The 20,779-nt window shown below is 51.3% G+C and overlaps 1 protein-coding gene and 1 long non-coding RNA gene across 6 annotated transcripts in view; one reads left to right on the forward strand and one right to left on the reverse strand.

The window, feature by feature from the left end:
* The window catches only part of TNS3 (tensin 3), a 234,898-nt gene that overhangs the window by 70,403 nt on the left and 143,716 nt on the right, over nt 1–20,779 (forward strand). For 3 of the 5 annotated variants that reach the window (XM_082471501.1, XM_082471503.1, XM_082471505.1), the window contains one exon: nt 9,740–9,778. The exons of 1 other annotated variant lie outside the window; for it this stretch is intronic. Coding sequence is in view for 2 of the 4 variants with exons in the window: in XM_082471503.1 (XP_082327629.1) it covers nt 9,740–9,778 (39 nt within the window). In the remaining 2 variants the exon portion in view is untranslated. Of the gene's footprint in view, nt 1–6,141; nt 6,345–9,739; nt 9,779–20,779 lie in introns of those variants that run through there. One more of the 5 variants, XM_082471504.1, reaches the window with a different exon arrangement.
* Nucleotides 4,044–5,510, reverse strand: LOC309665381. Its single transcript, XR_014266374.1, has 2 exons — nt 5,422–5,510; nt 4,044–4,751 (listed from the first exon to the last, which is right to left on the reverse strand). It is a non-coding gene; the product is annotated as an uncharacterized lncRNA (long non-coding RNA).

Below are 20,779 nucleotides of genomic sequence, written 5' to 3' on the forward strand. Positions count from 1 at the left end.
ATACCTCTGGACACCCTGTGCCTCATGGAAGTGCCATCGACCTGCTCCCTGCCTCTGAACATGTGTGTCTGTGGACAGCACTGACACCTGGGTGAGGGGCCCCGAGGACAGAGGGCCAGCGCTGAGATCAGAACCCGGGATGTGGCTCGCCCGCCTCTGGCAATGACCAGTGTGTGTCTGGGGGTGTTTCACGGGGGTTTGTGTTGGCATCTTTGAGCCTCTCATTTGAAATCGCTTACAGTTGTACACGAAGAGGACATTTCTAATCAAGTTGCTGGTTTTATTTTTGTGTAGCTACTTCTGGAGGATAGGTTTCATATTTTTAAAAAACCAGTTCTCCTTTTACATTTTTAGCAGCAGGATGGAAATAATCAACTAGACATTTGAGTCCCCAGCTTCACGTTTTAATTTGTAAAGGTAAACTCCAGTTGCACCCCGTGCTTTGTTTTTTCTCTAGTAAAGCTATTTATTTTGAGCAGGGATGCAGGAAGTGCCTGCTTCCCATTTTCCTTCACGTACAGAAATAGCTCCTGGGATGCCCTCTGGTCACCTCTGGGTGCAGCCAGCACAGTTCATTTTTGTGTGCTTCTAGGCATTTTGACTCGGGCCTTCTCACGTGCCCTGTGTATCTCTGCACCTTTCAACTCCTGAGTCCCCCAGGAACTTCCGGAGCTGGCAGGCCTCCCTTCTGTTCTAACAGAGCTGAGCACTGGCTCTGGGCTTTCAGCCTCCCCTTCCCCTGCTCAGACCATCTTTAGGATAAACTCACAATGGCTTCTTTTTGGAGGGTAGGAGGTAGACTGTCTGAGTGCCTCGTACAGGCTATGAAGTTAGAAATTCTGATTCCAGAGTCTTTATCTAAAACCTTTTGTCCTTTTAGAGGTTTTTCTCCTTTACTTTTTTTTTTAAACATTTTTAAAAATATTAATTAATTAATTTCTTTTTGGCTGCGTTGGGTGTTCGTTGCTGCGTGCGGGCTTTCTCTAGTTGTGCCGAGCGGGGACCACTCTTCATTGCGGTGCGCGGGCTTCTCATTGCGGTGGCTTCTGTTGTTGCGGAGCACGGGCTCTAGGCGTGTGGGCTTCAGTAGTTGCAGCACGTGGGCTCAGTAGTTGTGGCTCGCGGGCTCTAGAACGCAGGCTCAGTAGTTGTGGCGCACGGGCTTAGTTGCTCCGTGGCATGTGGAATCTTCCCGGACCAGAGATTGAACCCGTGTCCCCTGCATTGGCAGGCGGATTCTTAACCACTGCGCCACCAGGGAAGTCCCTCCTTTACTTTTAATAAGTATTTTTCGGGGGAGTTGCCTGGCCGAAGGAGGCCCGTTGGAAGCTTAGCGGTGCCCAGCGAGGGCGGAGGGCCTGGTCCGGCGGACGAGGCAGCAGGAAGGGACTCGTGGGCATTTGAGGGAAGAACTGGCAGGTAGGATTGGCGTCCTGCTTAGATGGGGACAGGGTTGCCGGCAGTTCTTAGGCTTTCCGTTTGGGATTCTGGGTGGAGAGTGACACCATTAGCAGGATTTTGTAAACGTGGATGGAGATTTAGCTTCATCAGGGTGAACTCCTGTGGGTTTAGTGGGACATATTTATGTGGACGTTCAGAGTAAGCTAGCTGGCCCTATGCAGCCCTAATGCTAAATTAAAAAAATTTTCTACTAAGATTTGAGGATAATCTACGAGCTATTAAAATTTGTCATTTTTTTCCTTTTCTTGTCAGCCAAAGGGCAAGTGGCAAAAACCACATTATTCATTGTAGTATTCTTAGACACTTTCAACAAAATATTTTGGGGGAAATTTCCTTGGTATCCCCCTTTGTGGCATGTACTATTTCCATCCTTTAAAAACTGTTGTTTCTGTTTGTGCCTTCTCTTCCTTTCCTCTTTGTGACAAGAAGGAGGGAGTTAAAAAGTCATGGGGGTGGTGTCATCATTTCTAAGCTCTTCTCTTAGAAAAAGCAAAAGCACACACTGTATTTGTCCTGCATTTTTGGTGCACCTCCTGGTTCTGTTTCTCCTGGCTCCACCCACCTTGTACAACACAGAGTTGCTGTTATTTAGGCTGGTCTGGTTGAGCTGTTCAAGCCTGGGAGAGGGGGTCGTTATTCCTGTGTTGCTGTTGGCAAAGATGTCCCAGCCATGCAGGTGTCCCTGTAAAGTGAGAGAGAAGGCAGGAGCTTGGAGCCTGGTGCTGGGGGGAGGGGGGAAGGGAGGAGCTTGCTGGAGGCAGAGGGGAGGGGGAGGGGGAGTGGAAGGGTTTGGTAGGGGGGAGAGGGAAGGAGAGGGCCTTGCTGGGGGTGGGGAGGGGGAGGGGGAGGGGGAGTGGAAGTGTTTGGTAGGGGGGAGAGGGAAGGGGAGGGCCTTGCTGGGGGTGGGGAGGGGGGAGGGGGAGAGGAGGGGCTTGGTGGGGGGAGAGGGAAGGGGAGGGGCTTGTTGGGAAGAGAGGGGAGGAGAGGTCTTGAGGGGAGGCAGGGCTTGGTCGGGGAGCAGGCACGTCTGTCTTATCTGTGGGTCTCCTGAAGAAGGAGCCTCTGGTCTGGCCTTGAAGTAGGGGCGTGGCTAGGCAGGAAGGGAGAGGTGGGCTTTCTCAGCAGAGGAGCCAGCCTGAGACGCCTCAGGGGGTGAGATGACCTTGGGCCTGTGTCCATGGAGAAGGGGAGGTGAGGGCCGAGTGGAGTGGCGGTGCGGGGTCCCATGCTGTGCCGGGTCCGTGAGCTCCAGGGAGGCCGGGCTGCTGTGTGCAGCCTGCCCACGGCTGGCAGTGATTTTCTTTCTCTCTCTTCTGCACCCCACCCCTGGGATGGGGGGGAACAGGAAGGACCGATAAGGCTTAATTGCATTGGTGGGGCAATGTGTTCTCATGGGGATTAGACAGGTTAAATTGGGCTTTAACGCACAGTGGGAGAACAGTTTCCTGAGGAATGTGAACCTAATTAGGGATTCCAGGGTCACGCCTGATAAAGTTAAGGAAAAGTGCTTGAAGGAAGCAAATAAGTTAATCAAGCCTTGAAGGTCGGCATTTTGGGAGCCATCCCTTTGCATGGATTCTGTTGTTCTTTGGAGGCTTGTGTTGGACCTCTTGCTGGAGCTCCCCTACCCCAGATGCTCCGAGACCCCAGAGGAGCATTTACAGGCCGCCTGCCCAAATCTGCCTGGAGGACCTTGTGAGAATGGCCTGTGTGGCCCTCTCAGGCCTTTGATGGTGGTTGCTGTGGGCTGAATGTGTGCCCACCCCCCAAAGGCATAGGTAGGAGCACCAACCCCCAGAACGAGATCGTATGGGGGGCCCTAACCCTATACAACTGGTGTCCTTACAAGGAGAGATCACACAGGGGCTTCCCTGGTGGCGCGGTGGTTAAGAATCCACCTGCCAATGCAGGGGACACGGGTTCGAGCCCTGGTCCGGGAAGATCCCACGTGCCACGGAGCAACTAAGCCCGTGCGCCACAACTACTGAGCCTGCGCTCTAGAGCCCGCGAGCCACAACTACTGAGCCTGCGTGCCACACTACTGAAGCCCATGCGCCTAGAGCCTGTGCTCCACAGCAAGAGAAGCCACCACAATGAGAAGCCCGCGCACCACAACGAAGAGTAGCCCCCGCTCACTGCAACTAGAGAAAGCCTGCGTGCAGCAAAGAAGACCCAATGCGGCCAACAATAAAAAATAAGTAAATAAATTTATTTAAAAAAAAAGAGATCACACAGAGGGGAGACCAGGTGAGGAGAAAAGGTGGCTTCCACACGCCAAAGAGAGAGGAATCTTGAGAAACCAGCCCTGCCAACACCTTGGTTTCCGACCTCCAGCCTCCGGAACTGTGAGGAAATACATTTCTGTTGTGTTAAGCTGCCCAGGCTGTGGTGTTAGTTACGGCATCCTGAGCCCACTAAGACAGCTGATATTTATTAAGCAGACGTGCTCTCTCTCAGAATGTGAGCACTAGGGCAGAGGGGGGCTTTCCTCTTCTCATTATTCTACCCCTCCTATTTATAATAAATGGGGTAATAGAAATAATTAAACTTTTATCTTTACTCAGTCATGTGTGATGCGCACATAAAACACCTTGCTACTTTATTGATCAGTATCATAAAATGCAAACAGTAAAAGCTGTACATAATACAAGATAAAGGTGATGATAAAGTTTCTGTCCCTTGAGGAAAGGCCCCACCCTCTTCCCAGCAGGCTGCTGCTCTGTGCAGAGATGAGGGAAGTGTCACCCTCCCCCCCCATTAGTGTGACATCCCCGTGGCCAGTGTGTCCGTGTCCGTTCCTCCAGCTCCTGGCTCAGAGCGCGAGATGGAGAAGATGACCTGTGACTTAACAGGCTGATGTGGGAAAGAAAGTGCTTCAGTCTTGATCTCCCTGTGAGTTTCCTTTGTAAAGAATCACCTTTGCAAAGATAAAACAGAGGTAAACTTTACTGCAGATTTTGCACAGTGTGTGTTAGAATTCAAATCACTGTGCTGAAGTGATTTTATTTAATGATGCAGTGTGTGTGCACAGCGATGCCTTTACCCTTGACGTAGCTCAGCGGGCCGCCTGGCATTCCACCTGCGAGCAAGTCGGCTCACCCTGTCTTCTCCCTGTTTGTTCGTTTCGCACGTCCGTGGTGGAGGATCATTCTGCCTTTGCACGTGTGTGCAGTTACCGAATGCACTTTGATAAGTGTTGGCTGCTGCTGTTGAGCTTATCCACCCTTCCAAGATCCCGGCGTGAATTGGATCTGCTCGGGCCGGCTTGATGCCAAACTGGAGGGATTCAGCTGTGGGCAGAGTTAAGTAAATGGCAGGAGGAGAGACCAAGCGGGGGGACTTTTGTGGTAGTGGCTGAACATGTGGTACGTGCCACACGCTGTAGGGCACTGATGTCTGGGCTTCTGTGGAGCTCATTCACAGGACTCAGCACGATTTGGATTCCCGACGGTCCAAGAGATTGTACTCTTGATTCATCTCTACTCTGTGCGCGCAGTGATAGGCAGGGCACCAGTGGAGCATGCGTGTTTTTGGAGAAGCTGGTGAGAAAATGTCACTCTCTATATGGCTTTGTCCAAAGTAAGATTTAATAAGAAGCAATGACGACAAAGCTGAGCTCACTGTTTCGTGGTACTCGGGAGAAGGAGAGCAAATCTCCGTAAGGCACGCGGAGACCCGAGCTGTAGTCTCTCTCCAGGATTAATCTCCAGAAGCAAGGAGAGGTGCCCCCGTGGGCTGTCAGAGGCGGCCTCACCCCTCCGGAGAAAGAGCCTCGCCGCAGACAAAGCACCATGGTTCCCCCCGGGAAGTGAAGTGTAGGGCCGGGCTTCTGTAGTGTGTACACACACTTACACACAGACGCACACTCACACACTCAGTTACACAGACACGCGGTCACGTAGACACACACACAACGCTCACACTCACCTTCTACCCTCCCTCCCCCTCACGCGCACTCACCCACGCTTCCATCCCCCAGGGGCACAGTCACTTCTGGTGCGGGGCGCCCTCGTCCCTCCTCTGTGCTGCTCAGCGGTCCACCCGCTGGCTTCGGGACAGGTTGCTGATACCAGCAGGCAGCAGGCGCCACGTCGCCAGGTGCGCTGGGCACAGCCCTGTTTGTTTGTGGTTGCCCCTGGTAACGGTGACTCGGCCCCACCTGGAGCCGAGACAGGCCAGGCCTCTGGGGCCTCCTCTGGGGCTACCTTAGTCACTAGTGGGCACTGGCTCTGCCTCCTGCCCTGTCCCTCCCACATCTTCTGTCCGCCCCCTGCTCCCTGGCTCCTTCCGGTGGGAAAGGGGATCCGTTTGTATCAGGAGAGGAATGTGGAGTTTGACCTCTGTGGCCGCCGCGTCTCCTCCCTGGAAGGATCCGTGGCCCAGCGTCTCTGGGACTCAGCGCCCCGGGGCACTCACGGTACGCTCACCAGCTACCCGGGTTGTGCGGGCCGGGGAGAAGGACCTGCAGGGGCCCTGGCCCTGTTGTGACTGAGCTGCAGGCATCCCCGGGGGGCTGCCCTGCTGGAGGTGACGCAGCCCTGTTCTCGTCCCGCTGCCGCTGGCTCAGGACACCTCACAGAGCAGGCAAGGGGCTCGGCGAGGGGGTGGGCACTGCCAGATCCCTCTGAAAAAACGTGCTGGCCATGCCTTCAGGGAGTTGTGGGCCTGCTCGGTTTTCAGCTCCATCAGTGGGATGGGACTGGCCCTGCAGAGGCCGAATGCTAAGGCAGCACCAGCTCCTTCACGCTGAGGATGACCAAGGTCACCTGCAAATGACCCAGCACCACAGTCTTTCCTTTTGTCAAACGAAAATAGCAGAAGACCCAGACAGCCCTGTGAGGGGTGCGATCAGAGGACGCCCCGGAGATGGGGAGAGAAAGCAGGTGAGCCTGCACCGCCGTCGCTGACCCGACCTGAACCCGGGACAGCGGCCCTCGGCATGGTTACCTGGTGGCTCCGTCCCGAGGACGTGCAGCTCCCGAGGGGGAAAGCAGGCAGGGCCTGCAGATCCGAGGGGCGGTGGGGAGCCTGCAGCCACGTGGGCTCCAGCAGGGGACGTAGCCCCTCCGGAGAAGCCGTGCGCTTCTGTCTCTCTGGCCGGGCTGCGCAGCGCTCACGTTCCCTGATGCCGAGCAGAGTGGCCCACGTGGGAACGTGCTGTGTCCTGACCGTGACTGCTCCGCGGTTCTGCCAGACCGTGGTCCGCTGCCTCCCTCTTTCTTGTTTGAAGGGAGGAAATAGGAAGTGTACCGGAAGAGTCTCATCTGTTTTCATGGAGTTCCCATCCTGGGATTTTGGTTTGAAGGGACACGTGTCAGTGTGTCCACTTGATGATGATCTTTACTAAAGTAGGTGTTTGCAGTTCTTGATGTAAACATTAGTTTTCTCTGTACGGACAGGTTGCTTCCCCCACCCCGGACCATCCCTTTTGCTCTGAGTTGGTACTTCTTATGCATTTTCATTTGCAAATTCATTCTAACTCAAGGTCCTTCCTCAGACATTTGCTGTCTGCATTTCACAGCAGTGTGTGTAAAAACAGACAGTAGGGTTTGTAATCGATTCCCTGGACGAGAGGCTCTTTTCTGGCAGGAATGCAGAGAGTTGCTGCTTGACATTCGCTCCCCTGGACTGGGGAGCCCGCTCACCGCACCCCACGCCGCAGCTCGCTTCCTAATGGAGAGTACAGTTTATGCAGTTTGTGTTAGTCAGTGTCTCCTTCCTGAGGACTTGTCCGTTTTTCTTACTAATGTATAGCCGTGAAGGACAGCGAGTGCCTGGCAAGAGAAGGCACTCAGTATAAATGAGAAGATCGGGGTGCGGATGGCACAGCTCTTAGTGATGTCAGCCATAGATGGGGCTTATCGTGGTGGTCCCGGGAGGTGGGATTGGGAGAGCCCCAGAGCACAGAGCTCTCTCTCGTTTTCTGGAGGACATTCTGGGGCCACGCCGGGTGGTCGGTGTCATCGCACTTCATGTGGCTCTAGGGGACATGGGAGGTGCGGGACACGCCTGGCTTCTGGACTGCCTTCCTAGTGGTTGCTGTTTTTAAAACTCAGGTTTCTGCTGTTGCATAGGGCTTTTGCTTTGTTCTCTTAACCAGCACATCTTCCAGACAATGAATGAAAAAGAATTCATGGACTTTATTTTTTAGGCCAGTGTTAGAGTGACAGAAAAATTAGACAAGTAGTATAGAGAGTTAACCTATACCCATTTTCCTCCCTCATAATTTCCCCTGTTATTAATATCTTGCATTAGTGTGGTGCGTTTGTTATACTTGATGAGCCAACATTGATACATAATTAACCAAAGTCCGTAATTTACATGGTGCTATACATTCTAGGATTTGAACAAATGAATAGTGACATACATCCACCATTCCAGTACCACAAAGAACAGTTTTTCTGCCCTAAAGCTTCTCCGTGCTCCACCTTCTCATCCCTCTCCCAATACCTGGCATCCACTTCCCCATAGTTTGCCTTTTCCAGAATGTCACAAAGTTGGAATCATACAGTATGCCGCCTTTTCAGATTGGCTTCTTTCATTTCGCAAATAGGTATCTAAGGTTCTTCCATATCTTTTCATGGCCTGTCAGCTCACTTCCTTTTATCGCTGGATCAGTATTCCATTGCGTGGAGTACAGATAATGATTCGTCAAAGGCAGGAGCTCTTGGTGGCTTGCACATTTCGCACCAGTGTGTCAAGCGTTTAGTGAAGCACCAGGACACAAGCCCGCACCACGTGAGGACTGTACACAGGATAAAATTAATCACCGTGCTCCATAGCCACAGGGGCTCCTTGTCTGACTGCCATCGCCATCCTGTGAGCGTCTGTGTGTAGCTCCCTGTATTTCCAAAGACTGTTCCTGCTTCCTAAGAATTCTCAGTGTAGAGTGAAGCAACTATTGGCTCAGCGATTCTGGGCAGTGAGAGGGGCTGCTAAGTGTATGCTAGGCAGTGGGGAAGAAGATGGGGTGCCAGGAGAGAGGGCCCCTGTCCCAGATGAGAACATGAGTCAGAATCCTGGTGGAGTAATAATATGACCCAGACAAATGAATGACTGTGTATCAAGTTCCTTAAGGAACTTTGTAAGATAAGCTGGAGAATTATAAATAGTTGCCATGGCAAGAACCAAGGTTGCACTGCTGCCCACTCCACCCCACAAGGACAATTAGTCAGATCCCTGGGACTTCTCCTGCCATTACACATTTTTTAGAAAACTCTTTGAGGATGGGGCTACACGTGGTCCGGAGGGAGGAGAGCCAGGACGCAGCTCATGGGGAGCTGAATCCCGCTTGCAGGTGCCAGGATCTTGGCCTCCCAGAACTGCAGGAAGCAAGTCTGATTCCCTCACCTGCCGACAGCCCTTTCTGCTCAGGGAGGGCACCGTGTTCCCAGGAGGAGAAGCTGCCCTGTGTCAGCCCCTGTTCTGGGCACCACAAGCTCTTACAACTTGCAGTTCTCAGATGGGGAAACCAAGGCCCAGAGCGATTAGAGCCCAAGGGCCCATGGCCAGGAAGTGGTGGAGAAGAAGTCCCACCCAAGACGGACTCCAAAGCTGGGGTCTGTTGTCCCGGGTGCCTGTAACTGTGTTTCTTCTGACCTGATTGCAGCTGTGGCCTCATCACATGGGCCTGTGTGTCTTTCTTAATGTGCTCACATCTGCAGGGGCCCGGGGTGGAGTCAAAGGGACTCCTTCCCACTGACTCATGCACTAAGCTCCAGCCTAGAATGACATGTCCACATTTAGACTCTGGTTTTGGTTCCGCTTGTGGAAATAGTTCTAGAAAAGGCAATCTGTTTTGTAGAGAATGCGAGCCCTGAGCGTGTTTGTGAGGTGCTGGGGCAGCTGGAAGACCCCCAGGCAGAGCCCCCAGCTCCCTCTCCTGGCCCCCGCTCCCCATGCTACCCGGTGAGGAGGGGCTTGCCCTAGATCAGGAGTTCCTAGCCTGGGAGTCTGCTAGGTCTTCTAAATTAAAGATGAAGTCCTGTATTTATGAGCGATAGACATTTCTCTTGGGGAGAGGCTCCATGGTTTTCATGACATTCTCTGAAAAGGATACGGACTTTACAAAAATGAACAAAAATCTGGATTCTGTAAACGCTAGGTCTTTTTTGTCTTGAGATGCGAAGTAAATGCTAGGTCTTTTTTGTCTTGAGATGCGAAACTTTGTGTGAATGTGGTCAGAGGTAGTTTCAGGTTTGGGAGCCTCTCTGGGTCGTGATGCTGAGTTTTTTTCTTGAGAGAACCCACCTGTTGATCGTATTTCTTCTCCTTTTAGGTGGTGGGTCCCCACTGTGCTCAAGCCCACCTGGAACAGGTAAGTCCTTGGCATTTCCTTGGGGCCCTTCCTGCTGTGCCCTCTTCGGGGAAGTCTCCCGACCCCTCTAGGATCCTCTCCCTCTGTTTGAGCTGTAGCTTTTGTTCACAGAGCTCTGTAGGGACCCTGGACCACCTTGCAGTAGCTGTTTTCACGCTTTCCTTAAGATGAGTGAATCACGCGCTCCTTTGTAAGAACTACCTTTCCCATCAGTGATAATTACTTCAGGGATTCACTTCCCTGAGCCTGAGTTTCCCCTGCTGTAATGCAGAGATGCGCCTCGTCCATTTTCTTAGTGATAGAGATGTGGGCAAAGCACTTGCGTCCAGGGTGTCTGTGTGGAGGGCACAATGCAGTGGCTTTGGAGCAGGAGGCTCTGACCGATGCCAGCTTCCTATCAGATTGAAGGTAAACCCAGTGATAACACTTTCACTCTGGCAGATCTTTATGGTTGTCTGCTTTTTAAATGGATATGGTCTTTGAATGTCATTGTGCCTCTGGGTGTTTTCTTTGCCCACCACCTCCTTACCCCCTTGGAGGGGGTTAAGCCTGGTGTTAATGACTTAGTAGCAGCTTGCGGGGCAACTGGCTCAGCGCACTTTCCAGGACAACAGGATGCCGACCATCCTCTTATTGCAAATTGGAAGTGACTCACTGTGCGGGGAGTGTGTGCCTTTCCCAGCCTCACCTGTGAGGAGAGGAGACAGGTGTGCCCCGGCGCCTTCTCCAGGATATCTACTAGGTGCGTCCTCTGTGCTTCCCAGGCTGGACGCGGCACCGTGCCCTTGGCCCCGGTTTCGCCATATACAGAATCCAAAGTCCTGGTGGGGATTTCTCGCCCACCTTCCTGCTTCCTGTGCCTCTGATGGCACAGGTGCCCTGCACCTTATGAAGCTATGCTCTGTGAGAGTCTTTGCCGGGCAAGGCACCTCTGTGACCACCTGGGGTGTTTGGGACATAGGAATCAAGGAATCTTCATGTGGTTGTCATGCTCTGAACCCTTGGCTGTTTGCCCTGATGCTCGTTTTTTCTAGGCCTTTTCTGGTAGCAGATCCTCTGTTTATTGCGATGGCTTAAAAAGTGGGTGTGAAGTTCAACTAAAAATGGCAGGCAGTGGGGCTGAGAAAAAGGTCTGGGAGGCAAACCTCCCTTTGTAAATGTTAACTGAGCTGATGAAACGTGCAAACAGGCTCCGAGTTTCCTGGAAGCCAGTGTAAAAAGGAAACCACATTACTGGCATGTGCCTTATCAGTAAGGAGGGAAAAGGCAAATCAGTGGAGAAAGTGCCATGTGGGAAGTTATGCAGGGTGTTGACTGCGTCTGGGACAGGTGCTGAACCACAGCTGCACAGAAATGCTCCAGCCTTTGCCCAGATAGAGATAAATATTGTTTTAGAGGGACATCGGATACAAGCTTTGAAGGGCAGCTTATCAAACCCTTTGGCATTATGTGGCTGTACCCATTGGCATGGCATTTAGAAACAGACAAGGGTACCCAGTACTTTATTGCCTGTTTGGGTCATACTTGTGGGACTTCCACGGAACGTGGTCTACTGGGCTGTACAGTGGACGCATCACTGTTTTTCTAGGCAACCATGATCATTAGTGATGGGAGAGGTGGTCAGGCTCTTTAAGACTGAGTCATGTGTATGTTCTAGATGTTTCTATAGATCTACAGGCATGTTCACCTGCACATATAGCACAGAATATAGCAGTGATTACGTGGGGCTAGAGTCAGGTCGGGGTCCCACGCAGGCTGTGACAACAGGAGAGCCGAGTGACCTTGAACGGAGCCCTCTTGCTTCTGGGCTCCACTTCCCTCTTCTGTACAGTGGGGGTACTACCCCCTTCCTCGCAGCGCTGATAAGGATGGGATGAAATAACGTGTGAAGATTCTTAACTCCGGCTCTGGCACGAGGAAAGTACACAGTGAGCGGGGAAAAGCCTTATTTGTTGTTCAGTGAATTCAAGAGGGCGATAACAGGTCTCAGTTCCCACAGCCTTTGCTGTTTGTGTTTTTTTTTTTTTTTAATTTTATTTATTTATTTTTGGCTGTGTTGCGTCTTCGTTGCTGCGCACGGGTATTCTCTAGTTACAGTGAGCGGGGGCTACTCTTCCTTGTGGTGTGCGGGCTTCTCATTGCGGTGGCTTCTCTTGTTGCGGAGCACGGGCTCTAGGCACGTGGGCTTCAGTAGTTGTGGCACGTGGGCTTCAGTAGTTGTGGCACGTGGGCTCAGTAGTTGTGGCTCACAGGCTCTAGAGCTCAGGCTCAGTAGTTGTGGCACACGGGCTTAGTTACTTCATGGCATGTGGGATCTTCCCGGACCAGGGCTCGAACCCGTGTCTCCTGCATTAGCAGGCGGATTCTTAACCACTGTGCCACCAGGGAAGCCCGTGTTTTGTTTTTGGTCGTTGTTCTCTTGCCATCTGCCAGGAGAGAACCAGTTTGATCGGTTCCAGAGCATGCCCTCTGCTGCGGGAGGGTGAAGGCACCTTGACAGGCACTTCTAAGACCTTGATTCTTGTCATCCCTCATTTGGAGGCTTAGAGGAGCTCAAGAAGCCCATGGAAAAGAGCCTGGGGTCAGGATGCAGGTGGCGTGAGAGCGTCCGGCTGGTGGTCGGTGCATTGATTGCAGGACCTTTCCACAGCACAGGCGTCATGGAGCTCTGAACTTGGCCTGACAGCTTTTTATTGACGTCGGGGCAGTGTTCTTTGTTTTTCCATCTTATCTTTGCCTTTCCAGTGCTACCCAAGGGAGTGGATTCATATCAGGGCACCAACGGAAACTCTTTCCCAGGTGCCAGTGTAGCTTTCGCTGGGACACTGTGAGTCCACGTGTATGAGTCGCATCCACGGGCAGCACAAAGCCACCTCCCCAGAGCATCCAGCCCTACGGAAGCCCCGCGCCGCTTTGCGTCCGAGAGGTGCATTCTCTCCAGAGCAGCCGCCGTCCTTGAAAGAGGCCGTGTCTCTGCCTTTCAGGGCCACGTGCGGGAGGCGGTCAGGGCAGTGCCGGCCTCTGCTGAGGACGCAGGTGCAGGCCCTCACCTGGCGGCTGGCACGCCCACACCCATTGTTTTGCTGGGCCATTGTGGTCTCTCCCACTGGAGAAGAGGTTGTATAAGAATAGCTGCTGAAATTTGAGTCAGCTGTTTACTGAACTCAGATGGCTTTATTTCTCCTTGTTTAATTAAAGTGAAGGCCATGGGTGGTTTCTGTCAAAGGTGACCTTAGGAATCAGATTACACTGTCTGAGGCTGGAGTTTCCTAGCTGGGTTCTGACAGCTACACCTTTGTGTTTGCGTGTATGTATGTGTGTGTGTGTGTGTTGGGACTTTGTTCAATATCGTTTGCTTAAACTCACAAAGTCAGAGGAAGTGGTGATGAGCCGTGAGGTTAGCACGAGGGCAGCGTGACTGTTCAGGACACATGCCCGCGAGCACGTGCTGTCAGTGTCACATTTCCCACCAGTGGCCGCATGACAGCTTCTCTCAAAAGTATTGAATTGTTTCAGCAAGAATGCCTACCAAATTGGATAATTGGAAGTTTTGAGATGGGGGGAAAGGAATCTACTCTGATGATATTCCCTTTATTTTATTGCAAAATTAGGTAACAACGACACATTTCAAGGTTTCTATCTGTCAGATATTGAATTGTAAAGATGTGTTACTGCAGCTCATGGAACCTTGGTCCCTCCTGCTGGCTCCTTTCCACAGCAGGCTCTCTGTACGAATTTCATGTCCTCGTCTATAAATGCGGGTATTTGATTGGATGCTGGTTATTCCTGCTTATAGGTTGTTTCCACCCGAATAGTAAACCTTCAGAAGCATAGACATGGATCTGCCTACCACAGCAGAGTCTTAGCTGAGTGATAGATAGACGCTGTTTTGTGAAAGTCACAAACACATGGGCACGTGTGCACGTACACACATGTTGGGACCCACAGCTGCCCCTTCAGAGGCTGTATATCTCATAAGAACATATTTGACCAGAATCACAATGATATTAATTTGTTTCTGGCCAACAGAGACTTGCAAATTTCCTTGCTTTTTAATCTCTCTGATCTTTAGGAAGGTGAGAAAAGTCTCAAGGATCCTGTTGGATCAAAGTCCAAGTCTTCCCCTCGGTCAAGAGAACCAAACTTAACGTCTATGTGTTTGGTAAAAGCCGGGTGAGACCCAGAAATAAAAGTATAAACGATGCTGCACTCCCAGAGTTCAACCTTGAAACTAAGTCATCTAGTAGCTGTGCTCCAAGTAACCTGCCTACACAGGGCTGGGTCGTCTGAGGAGCCCCGTGGAGGACCACTGAAGGGGCATGTGGAGACTGAAAGGCTCAGTTAGGATGGGAGAAGCATGGCAAGCACACCTGGCCTCGGGGGGCTGGGGCATGCCCAGGAACTAGAAACGGAGGGACAGGTGTGAGGCCAGAGCTTGTGGCACCATCTCCACCGGAGAGGCAGGGTGTTCTGGGCCTGCGGTGCTGCTGGAGGGTCTGCGTTTGCTCGCGGAGAGCCTCACGCCCTATTTCCCCAGCTGCTGCACCCGAGTGGGGCACACGCTGGTTGCTCCTGTGTGTTCTCAGCGAGTACGGATGGACAGGAGTGCCCGGGGATTCACAACTTGGGGGAAGAGTGCGGAGCGTTAGGAAAAGCTGAACAACTGGCGAGGAGCTCGGCGAAAGATTAGAACCCACCCCAGCCGCAGGCGGTCCCTCCAGCGATTGCTTCCCCGCGTCTGTTCTCGTCCTCATGTCAGACGGCAGCATCCCCTGCGCGTGCACCGCCAGGTGTGGCGCACGCGGCGTGGCGTCTCCACCACTCGGGCTCGGGCTGCTCCTCGTCCAAGGGCATCCGCGTCCTGGGCCCCCGCGCCCGGCGCTCTGGGGCGACCGCGGTCAGCTCGCCAGGGCCTGCAGCTTCCAGCGTGACAGCTCCCCTTCCAGGGCAGCGCCTTGGGAAATGTTCTCAAGGAATGACTAGGGTGTCCCCAGGTCCGAAGGCTGGAAGTCTGCAGCGGATAAGAAAACTCAGGTTGAGTGTTGTTTCTTTTCTTTTATGACACTGGTTCCGTAGCAGTCACAGGTTTTAAGTGTGGGAGGGATGCTTGAAGACAGTGGTTCTGTGTGATCGGTGGTGGAAATAGCAGTAACTATTGAAGGGGAAAAACAACTGCTTATTTTTTTAATGCCCCGGATTGGGACGAAGGAGAAACATCATATTGCCATAGCACTTGAATTACCTGAGTGTATTTTTACCTGCAAGAGGAGTATTCCTTAAAAAAAGCACACAGCGGCAAACTCCCCCAAGTTTAAGTCTCTGCCTGGGAGCAATGGCCTGGGGGCGCCGAGTGACCCTGGCTGTCATTTTGGGAGCCCAGGGTTGTGGAGTCAGATTCTTCTCCAAGTTCTATATGCCCTAGGGCCCTCCACCCTGGCCCTCTCCTGGGACCCAAGGAACGTAGGGACACAGGGGCCTGTCTCCGGAACTGGGTCTGGAGAGCAGGTGTGGAGCTGAGGACTGGGGCCCCTGAGTGCAGACATTGCCCGGGATCGGGGTTGTAACAGCTGTTAGCTTTGTCACTTTGAGACGTCATTTTCTGACCTATACAACAGACTTTAAAAAGCACTTACTTAAACAAGCAACAAAACTTTGTTAGTTACCCTTGATGGGATGTTAGGGAACCAACTTGTGAAATTTGACCAAGAGAAGCAATCAAGCATTTAACCTTCTTTTCTTGTATGAACTGTACCTCAGAGTTAAAAATAGATGAAGGGAGGAAGTTTTATTTGGTGAGGAATTCCAGCTAAGAGATGTTGAGAAAGTGATAGAGTTAGAATAGGCCATGTTTCAGACCACTAATAACTAAACAGCTGGCTCTAGGCTGTGGCCTTCTGTAACCTCCTTGTTCACAAAAGGAAGCTGGTGGGGTCATGTGGGCCTCACGTGAAGGACAGGCTGCCTCTTGGCTGAGACCCTACCAGAAATCCAACCGGAATCACACCAAGCCCAGACCCACCCACAGCTTACAGGAAATACAGGGCCAGAGCGATCTGAAAAATATTTCCAGAGGGGTCAGCAAAATCCAGAATGGGGAAATTCTACTGGGTTAAAAAAAACCCCAGTTGTTTTCAAATACACTGCAAGAAGAGGAGGAGGAACCTGGGCTCCTCCAAGGAAATGAAGAGACATTAAATAAACATTGTAAGACTTGATGTGGGTCCTGATTCAAACCATCAGACTGTGAAAAAACAAAACCAAAACAAAACTTGTGCGACAGGGACATTTGAACATTGACTCCATATTTGTGTACAAACATGATTTCATATTTGCTTTACATTAAGGAATATATTGCTAATGATACTGGTACTTTGTTGTATTTTTAAAAAAGTCTTCATTCTGGGCTTCCCTGGTGGTGCAGTGGTTAAGAATCCGCCTGCCAATGCAGGGGACATGGGTTCGAGCCGTGGTCCCGGAAGATCTCACGCGCCACGGAGTAACTAAGCCCGTGTGCCACAACTACTGAGTCTGCGCTCTAGAGCCTGTGAGCCACAACTTCTGAGCCCACGTGCCACAACTACTGAAGCCCACGCGCCTAGAGCCCGTGCTCTGCAACAAGAGAAGCCACCGCAATGAGAAGCCTGCGCACCGCAATGAAGAGTAGCCCCGGCTCGCTGCAACTAGAGAGAAGCCCACGCACAGCAACGAAGACCCAACGCAGCCAAAAATAAAAATAAATAAATAAATTTATAAAAAAAAAAACGTCTTCATTCTAAAGATACTGAAATACTTATCAGATGAAGTGATGTGATGTCTGGGTTTGGCTTTACAGTGATTCAGTGATTGGAAGCTGGTGGTACCTGAAGCTCAGGACCCTGGTCTCCACCTCCCAGGGTTATTATGCAGGATGCAAGTAGTATAGGCACAGAGCTCAGGGTGGGCTGGTGATTGAGGCCCAGTGGCCAGTAACTTTTTCATCATATGAATCGCCCACCATGTCTCGAGATCCGCTGCCAGCTCCCCATCCTGCCCAGTTATCTTGCAGTACCTGAGGGCTCAAGGCTTGCCCCCCAGCGGCCAGTGTGGCCTCCTGACTAGTTGACATCTGGAAGGACACTGTGTCTGCTTGATGAAATGCTTCACTGAAAACCTGCTGAGTTCATGAGCACATGACACAGAGGTGATACATTGTTTTCTAAAATGGCAATGTTTGCTTCATAAAGCCTTTTTAAAACAATCATTCTACTGTGAAGTTAGTTTCAAACTAGCCAAGTGCATTCTTACTCTTCTCTTTGGAAAAATCATCCATCTTCCTCCCCAGAGGGATCGACTGCAGTATGATTTGCTCATGGCCGAGGTACAGACGTTGAGTGAGCACAGATTTAGACTCAATGTGACAAAGGACTTTGGAAAATTAAGAGTTAAAAATGGACTTGGAGGTGTATGAGGCGGTGAGCTCCCTGTCCTTGGGGATATTCAAGTAGAGGCTGACAGCACTGCTGCAGTGGTCATTCCGAATGTGATTGGGAGATGGGGGGACTGAGTGAAGACGACAGCGAGGGATGCTTTAGCAAAGCCAGCAGAGTATGCGATAACAAGGTTTTAGTGCAAACCAAGCAATGCACAGATAGTTTATTTAGTCAGTGGTTCTCAAAGTGTGATCTCAGAACAACAGCAGCAGCATAAATCTGGGAACTTAGAAACGCAAATCCTCTGGTGCCACCCCTGACCCCAGATCTCTCTTTTCCTAAGCCTGCCGAGTGACTGCGCTGCCAGCTGAAGTTTGAGCACCTGCTCTACAAGGAGATGTCTTCCAGGGGTGCGGCCACTCTGAGCGAGGCTGGCGGGCTCTGCGAGCTGGGCGTGGGGATGACTGAGGACGCTGCAGCCTAGGGGGACGGAGAGGGGGTGGGGCTGGCCTGCCTCACCGAGATCCCTTCCTCTTGGGAACAGTCTCTCACCTGCTGATGCCCTTCTCCTCTCCCTCCTGCATAGACGATGTTGTGGTCCTTTTGTCCGTGTTCTAGAACACAGAGCTATCTTCTTCAGAGTCTCTGTCTAGAAAGCGCTCCAAGCGGCTCAGTGCATGGCGTCGGAAGTCCTCAGGTGGAAACAGAGCTCTGGCAGAGACAGTGCGTGTCTTTAGAAGGAAGCGTGGCAGCGTCAACCTGTCAGCCTCTACCTCCCAAAGAGGAAGGAGGACTCCAGGGCTTAGCTTCCCAAGGAGCATAAGGCACCCTTGGTATAAAAAAGTGATATCACATAAACTTACAGCTATGACTGCATCAGACTGTGATTATGATTCTTTTCACAATGTTATCGTGACAAATGTGGGGACATTAGAATTGGGAAGTTTTCCAGATAGTTCTTAAGTGAATCGAAGATTGAATCATCTACAAATTTAAATAGATTAAATTACAGTCACACCTCATTGTTTGTGGATTTTATGTTTGCAAACTTGCCTATTTACTAAAATTTATTTGTAATCCACAAATCAACACTCACTGTGATTCTGTGGTTGTCCAGGGATGTGCGCAGAAGGGCGAAAATTTTTGAGCTGCCTGTGGGCACGTCACCAGCTGAGGTTGTGCAAGGTGCCTTCTTGTTTCAGCCCTCAGACTAATAGTATCAATAAACAGGTGTCCTTTTCAAGGTATATTTCTTTTAGTGCCACATTTTTTGCATTTTTTTCTCTTTGTTAGTGATTTCTGTTTACAATGGCTGGTGCTCATAGGCACAGGAAGCCTGGCCAGTGTCATGGTGACTTTTTAGAACATGACAACCTTGAATGAACTACAACTGATTAGTTTTTTTTTTAAATGATAAATTTATTTATTTATTTTTGGCCGTGTTTGGCCTTCGTTGCAATGTACGGGCTTTCTCTAGTTGCGGTGAGCAGGGGCTACTCTTCGTCGCGGTGCGCAGGTTTCTCATTGCGGTGGCTTCTCTTGTGTGGAGCACGGGCTCTAGGCGTGTGGGCTTCAGTAGCTGTGGCTCGTGGGCTCAGTAGTTGTGGCATGCGGGCTCAGTAGTTGTGGCTCGCAGGCTCTAGAGCTCAGGCTCAGTAGTTGTGGCGCATGGGCTTAGTTGCTCTGCGGCATGTGGGATCTTCCCAGACCAGGGCTCAAACCTGTGTCCCCTGCGTTGGCAGACAGATTCTTAACCACTGCACCACCAGGGGGGGTCCCCAATTGATTAGTTATTGATTAGGGGTCCTCAGACCTTTTCCCCTGACTTGCCCATCAGAAAGAAGAGACCCTAGCCCACTTCCCAGCTGCCTCCCCACGAACCTGCAGTGGGCAATTCTCGTACAAACCTGAGAGGCGGGCAGGAGGAGAGGCCAAGCTGGGAGGAATCCGTGGTGGAGGGCTGAGTGGTCTTGGCGTTTGGGGTGCTAGGGTAGTCGGGAAGTTGGCGTGGTGAGTAAGAGCTGGGAACCTCTTATGCATTTGGCATAAACAGGTTTGGGAGCAGACATGGTGGCCTCTGGGCTGAGTTCCAGCACTGCATCTCACTGGCTGGGTGACCTTGGGCATGTGGTCCTCAGCTCCCTTTTGGCAAAGCGGGGATGGTAAGGGTTCCCGGCTCAGGGGGCCGCCATATGGGTCATGAGAGATAGTGCAAGGAAGACACTAGGATGGGTCTGGGCTCGAACAGGGTCTGGGATATGTGGCTTTAACCATTTCTCTTCTCCATATAATAACAGTAATGAGGAGGATTGTCACATGCCATCGATTTACTTTCACATCCAGTCAAACCTGTCATTAAAAATGATCAGAATGTGTAGGTGGTTCTTGAATTGACCTGTCAGTTAACCCGCAGAATCCTGACCGTGACTCACTTTAGTATTTAACTGTGTCGACACAGAGAACAGTCGCCGTGTGTCTTTGGTGTATTGATAACCCTTCTTTGAGTTCAGTCCAGTGGCTGAGGCGCCCCTGTCCTGTTTTTGCATAACGTACACCCACAATGAGTCTTCTGAACTTCCCTCCAAGTGTTATGAAAGCTTAAGGAGACTTAGGAGATGATCTGACCACATCAGTCCTCTGGATTTGCCCTGGGTCTTACACAACTTGGTTAGGTCGAGAGCTCTGATGACTGTGCCTTTCCGGAGACGTGAACACCCACCCGTGTTTGTAGCAACAACAGATCTCTTTCTTTTTAGGCTCACATTTCAGTGGTTTGCACAATGTTTCCTTAAACTCGGCAGTGACAGAAGCCAGCAGACATGGTGGTCTCTGGGCTGGTTGATGGATGAGGCAGTACAGGATTGTGGAGGCTGGCTCTGAGCATTCAGTGGGCAGCCCTGGGTAGCAGGCATTTGTCTTCCAGAGTGAATGGAGTGACCATACAGTTATTGATTGGTGGGGGGGCCAATCGGTTATGGTGTGACCTCATTTATTTGGTTCTTGGAGGGCAAGACAGAGTTTAATTCCAATTAGTGAGAAGTAGGACCCAAACTTATTTTTTTTTTTTTTTGTAATTTTATTTATTTATTTATTTATTTATTTTTGGCTGCGTTGGGTCTTCGTTGCTGCGCGCGGGCTTTCTCTAGTTGCGGCGAGCGGAGGCTACTCTTCGTTGTGGTGCGCGGGCTTCTCACTGCGGTGGCTTCTCTTGTTGTGGAGCACAGGCTCTAGGTGCGTGGGCTTCAGTAGTTGCAGCACGTGAGCTCAGGAGTTAGAGCGCAGGCTCAGGAGTTGTGGCGCACGGACTTAGTTGCTCTGCGGCATGTGGGAATCTTCCCGGACCAGGCATCGAACCCGTGTCCCCTGCATTGGCAGGCGGATTCTTAACCACTGCGCCACCAGGGAAGTCCCTGTCTTTTCTTGAATGTGATCCATTGTCATCCAGCATTTAATTCCACATTCACAGTCTTATATTTACCTCTCTGTTTCATTTTAAGCAACTTAAATGTGGGAAATATCCTCACCTATAAATAGGGAACACCATTTCAGAGATGTTCCCAGAAAGGGGGCCTGCCTTTTCCTCTGGACCCCT

This window comes from Balaenoptera physalus, assembly GCF_965194825.1.
Source record: "Balaenoptera physalus genome assembly, chromosome: 8".
Taxonomy (NCBI): domain Eukaryota; kingdom Metazoa; phylum Chordata; class Mammalia; order Artiodactyla; family Balaenopteridae; genus Balaenoptera; species Balaenoptera physalus.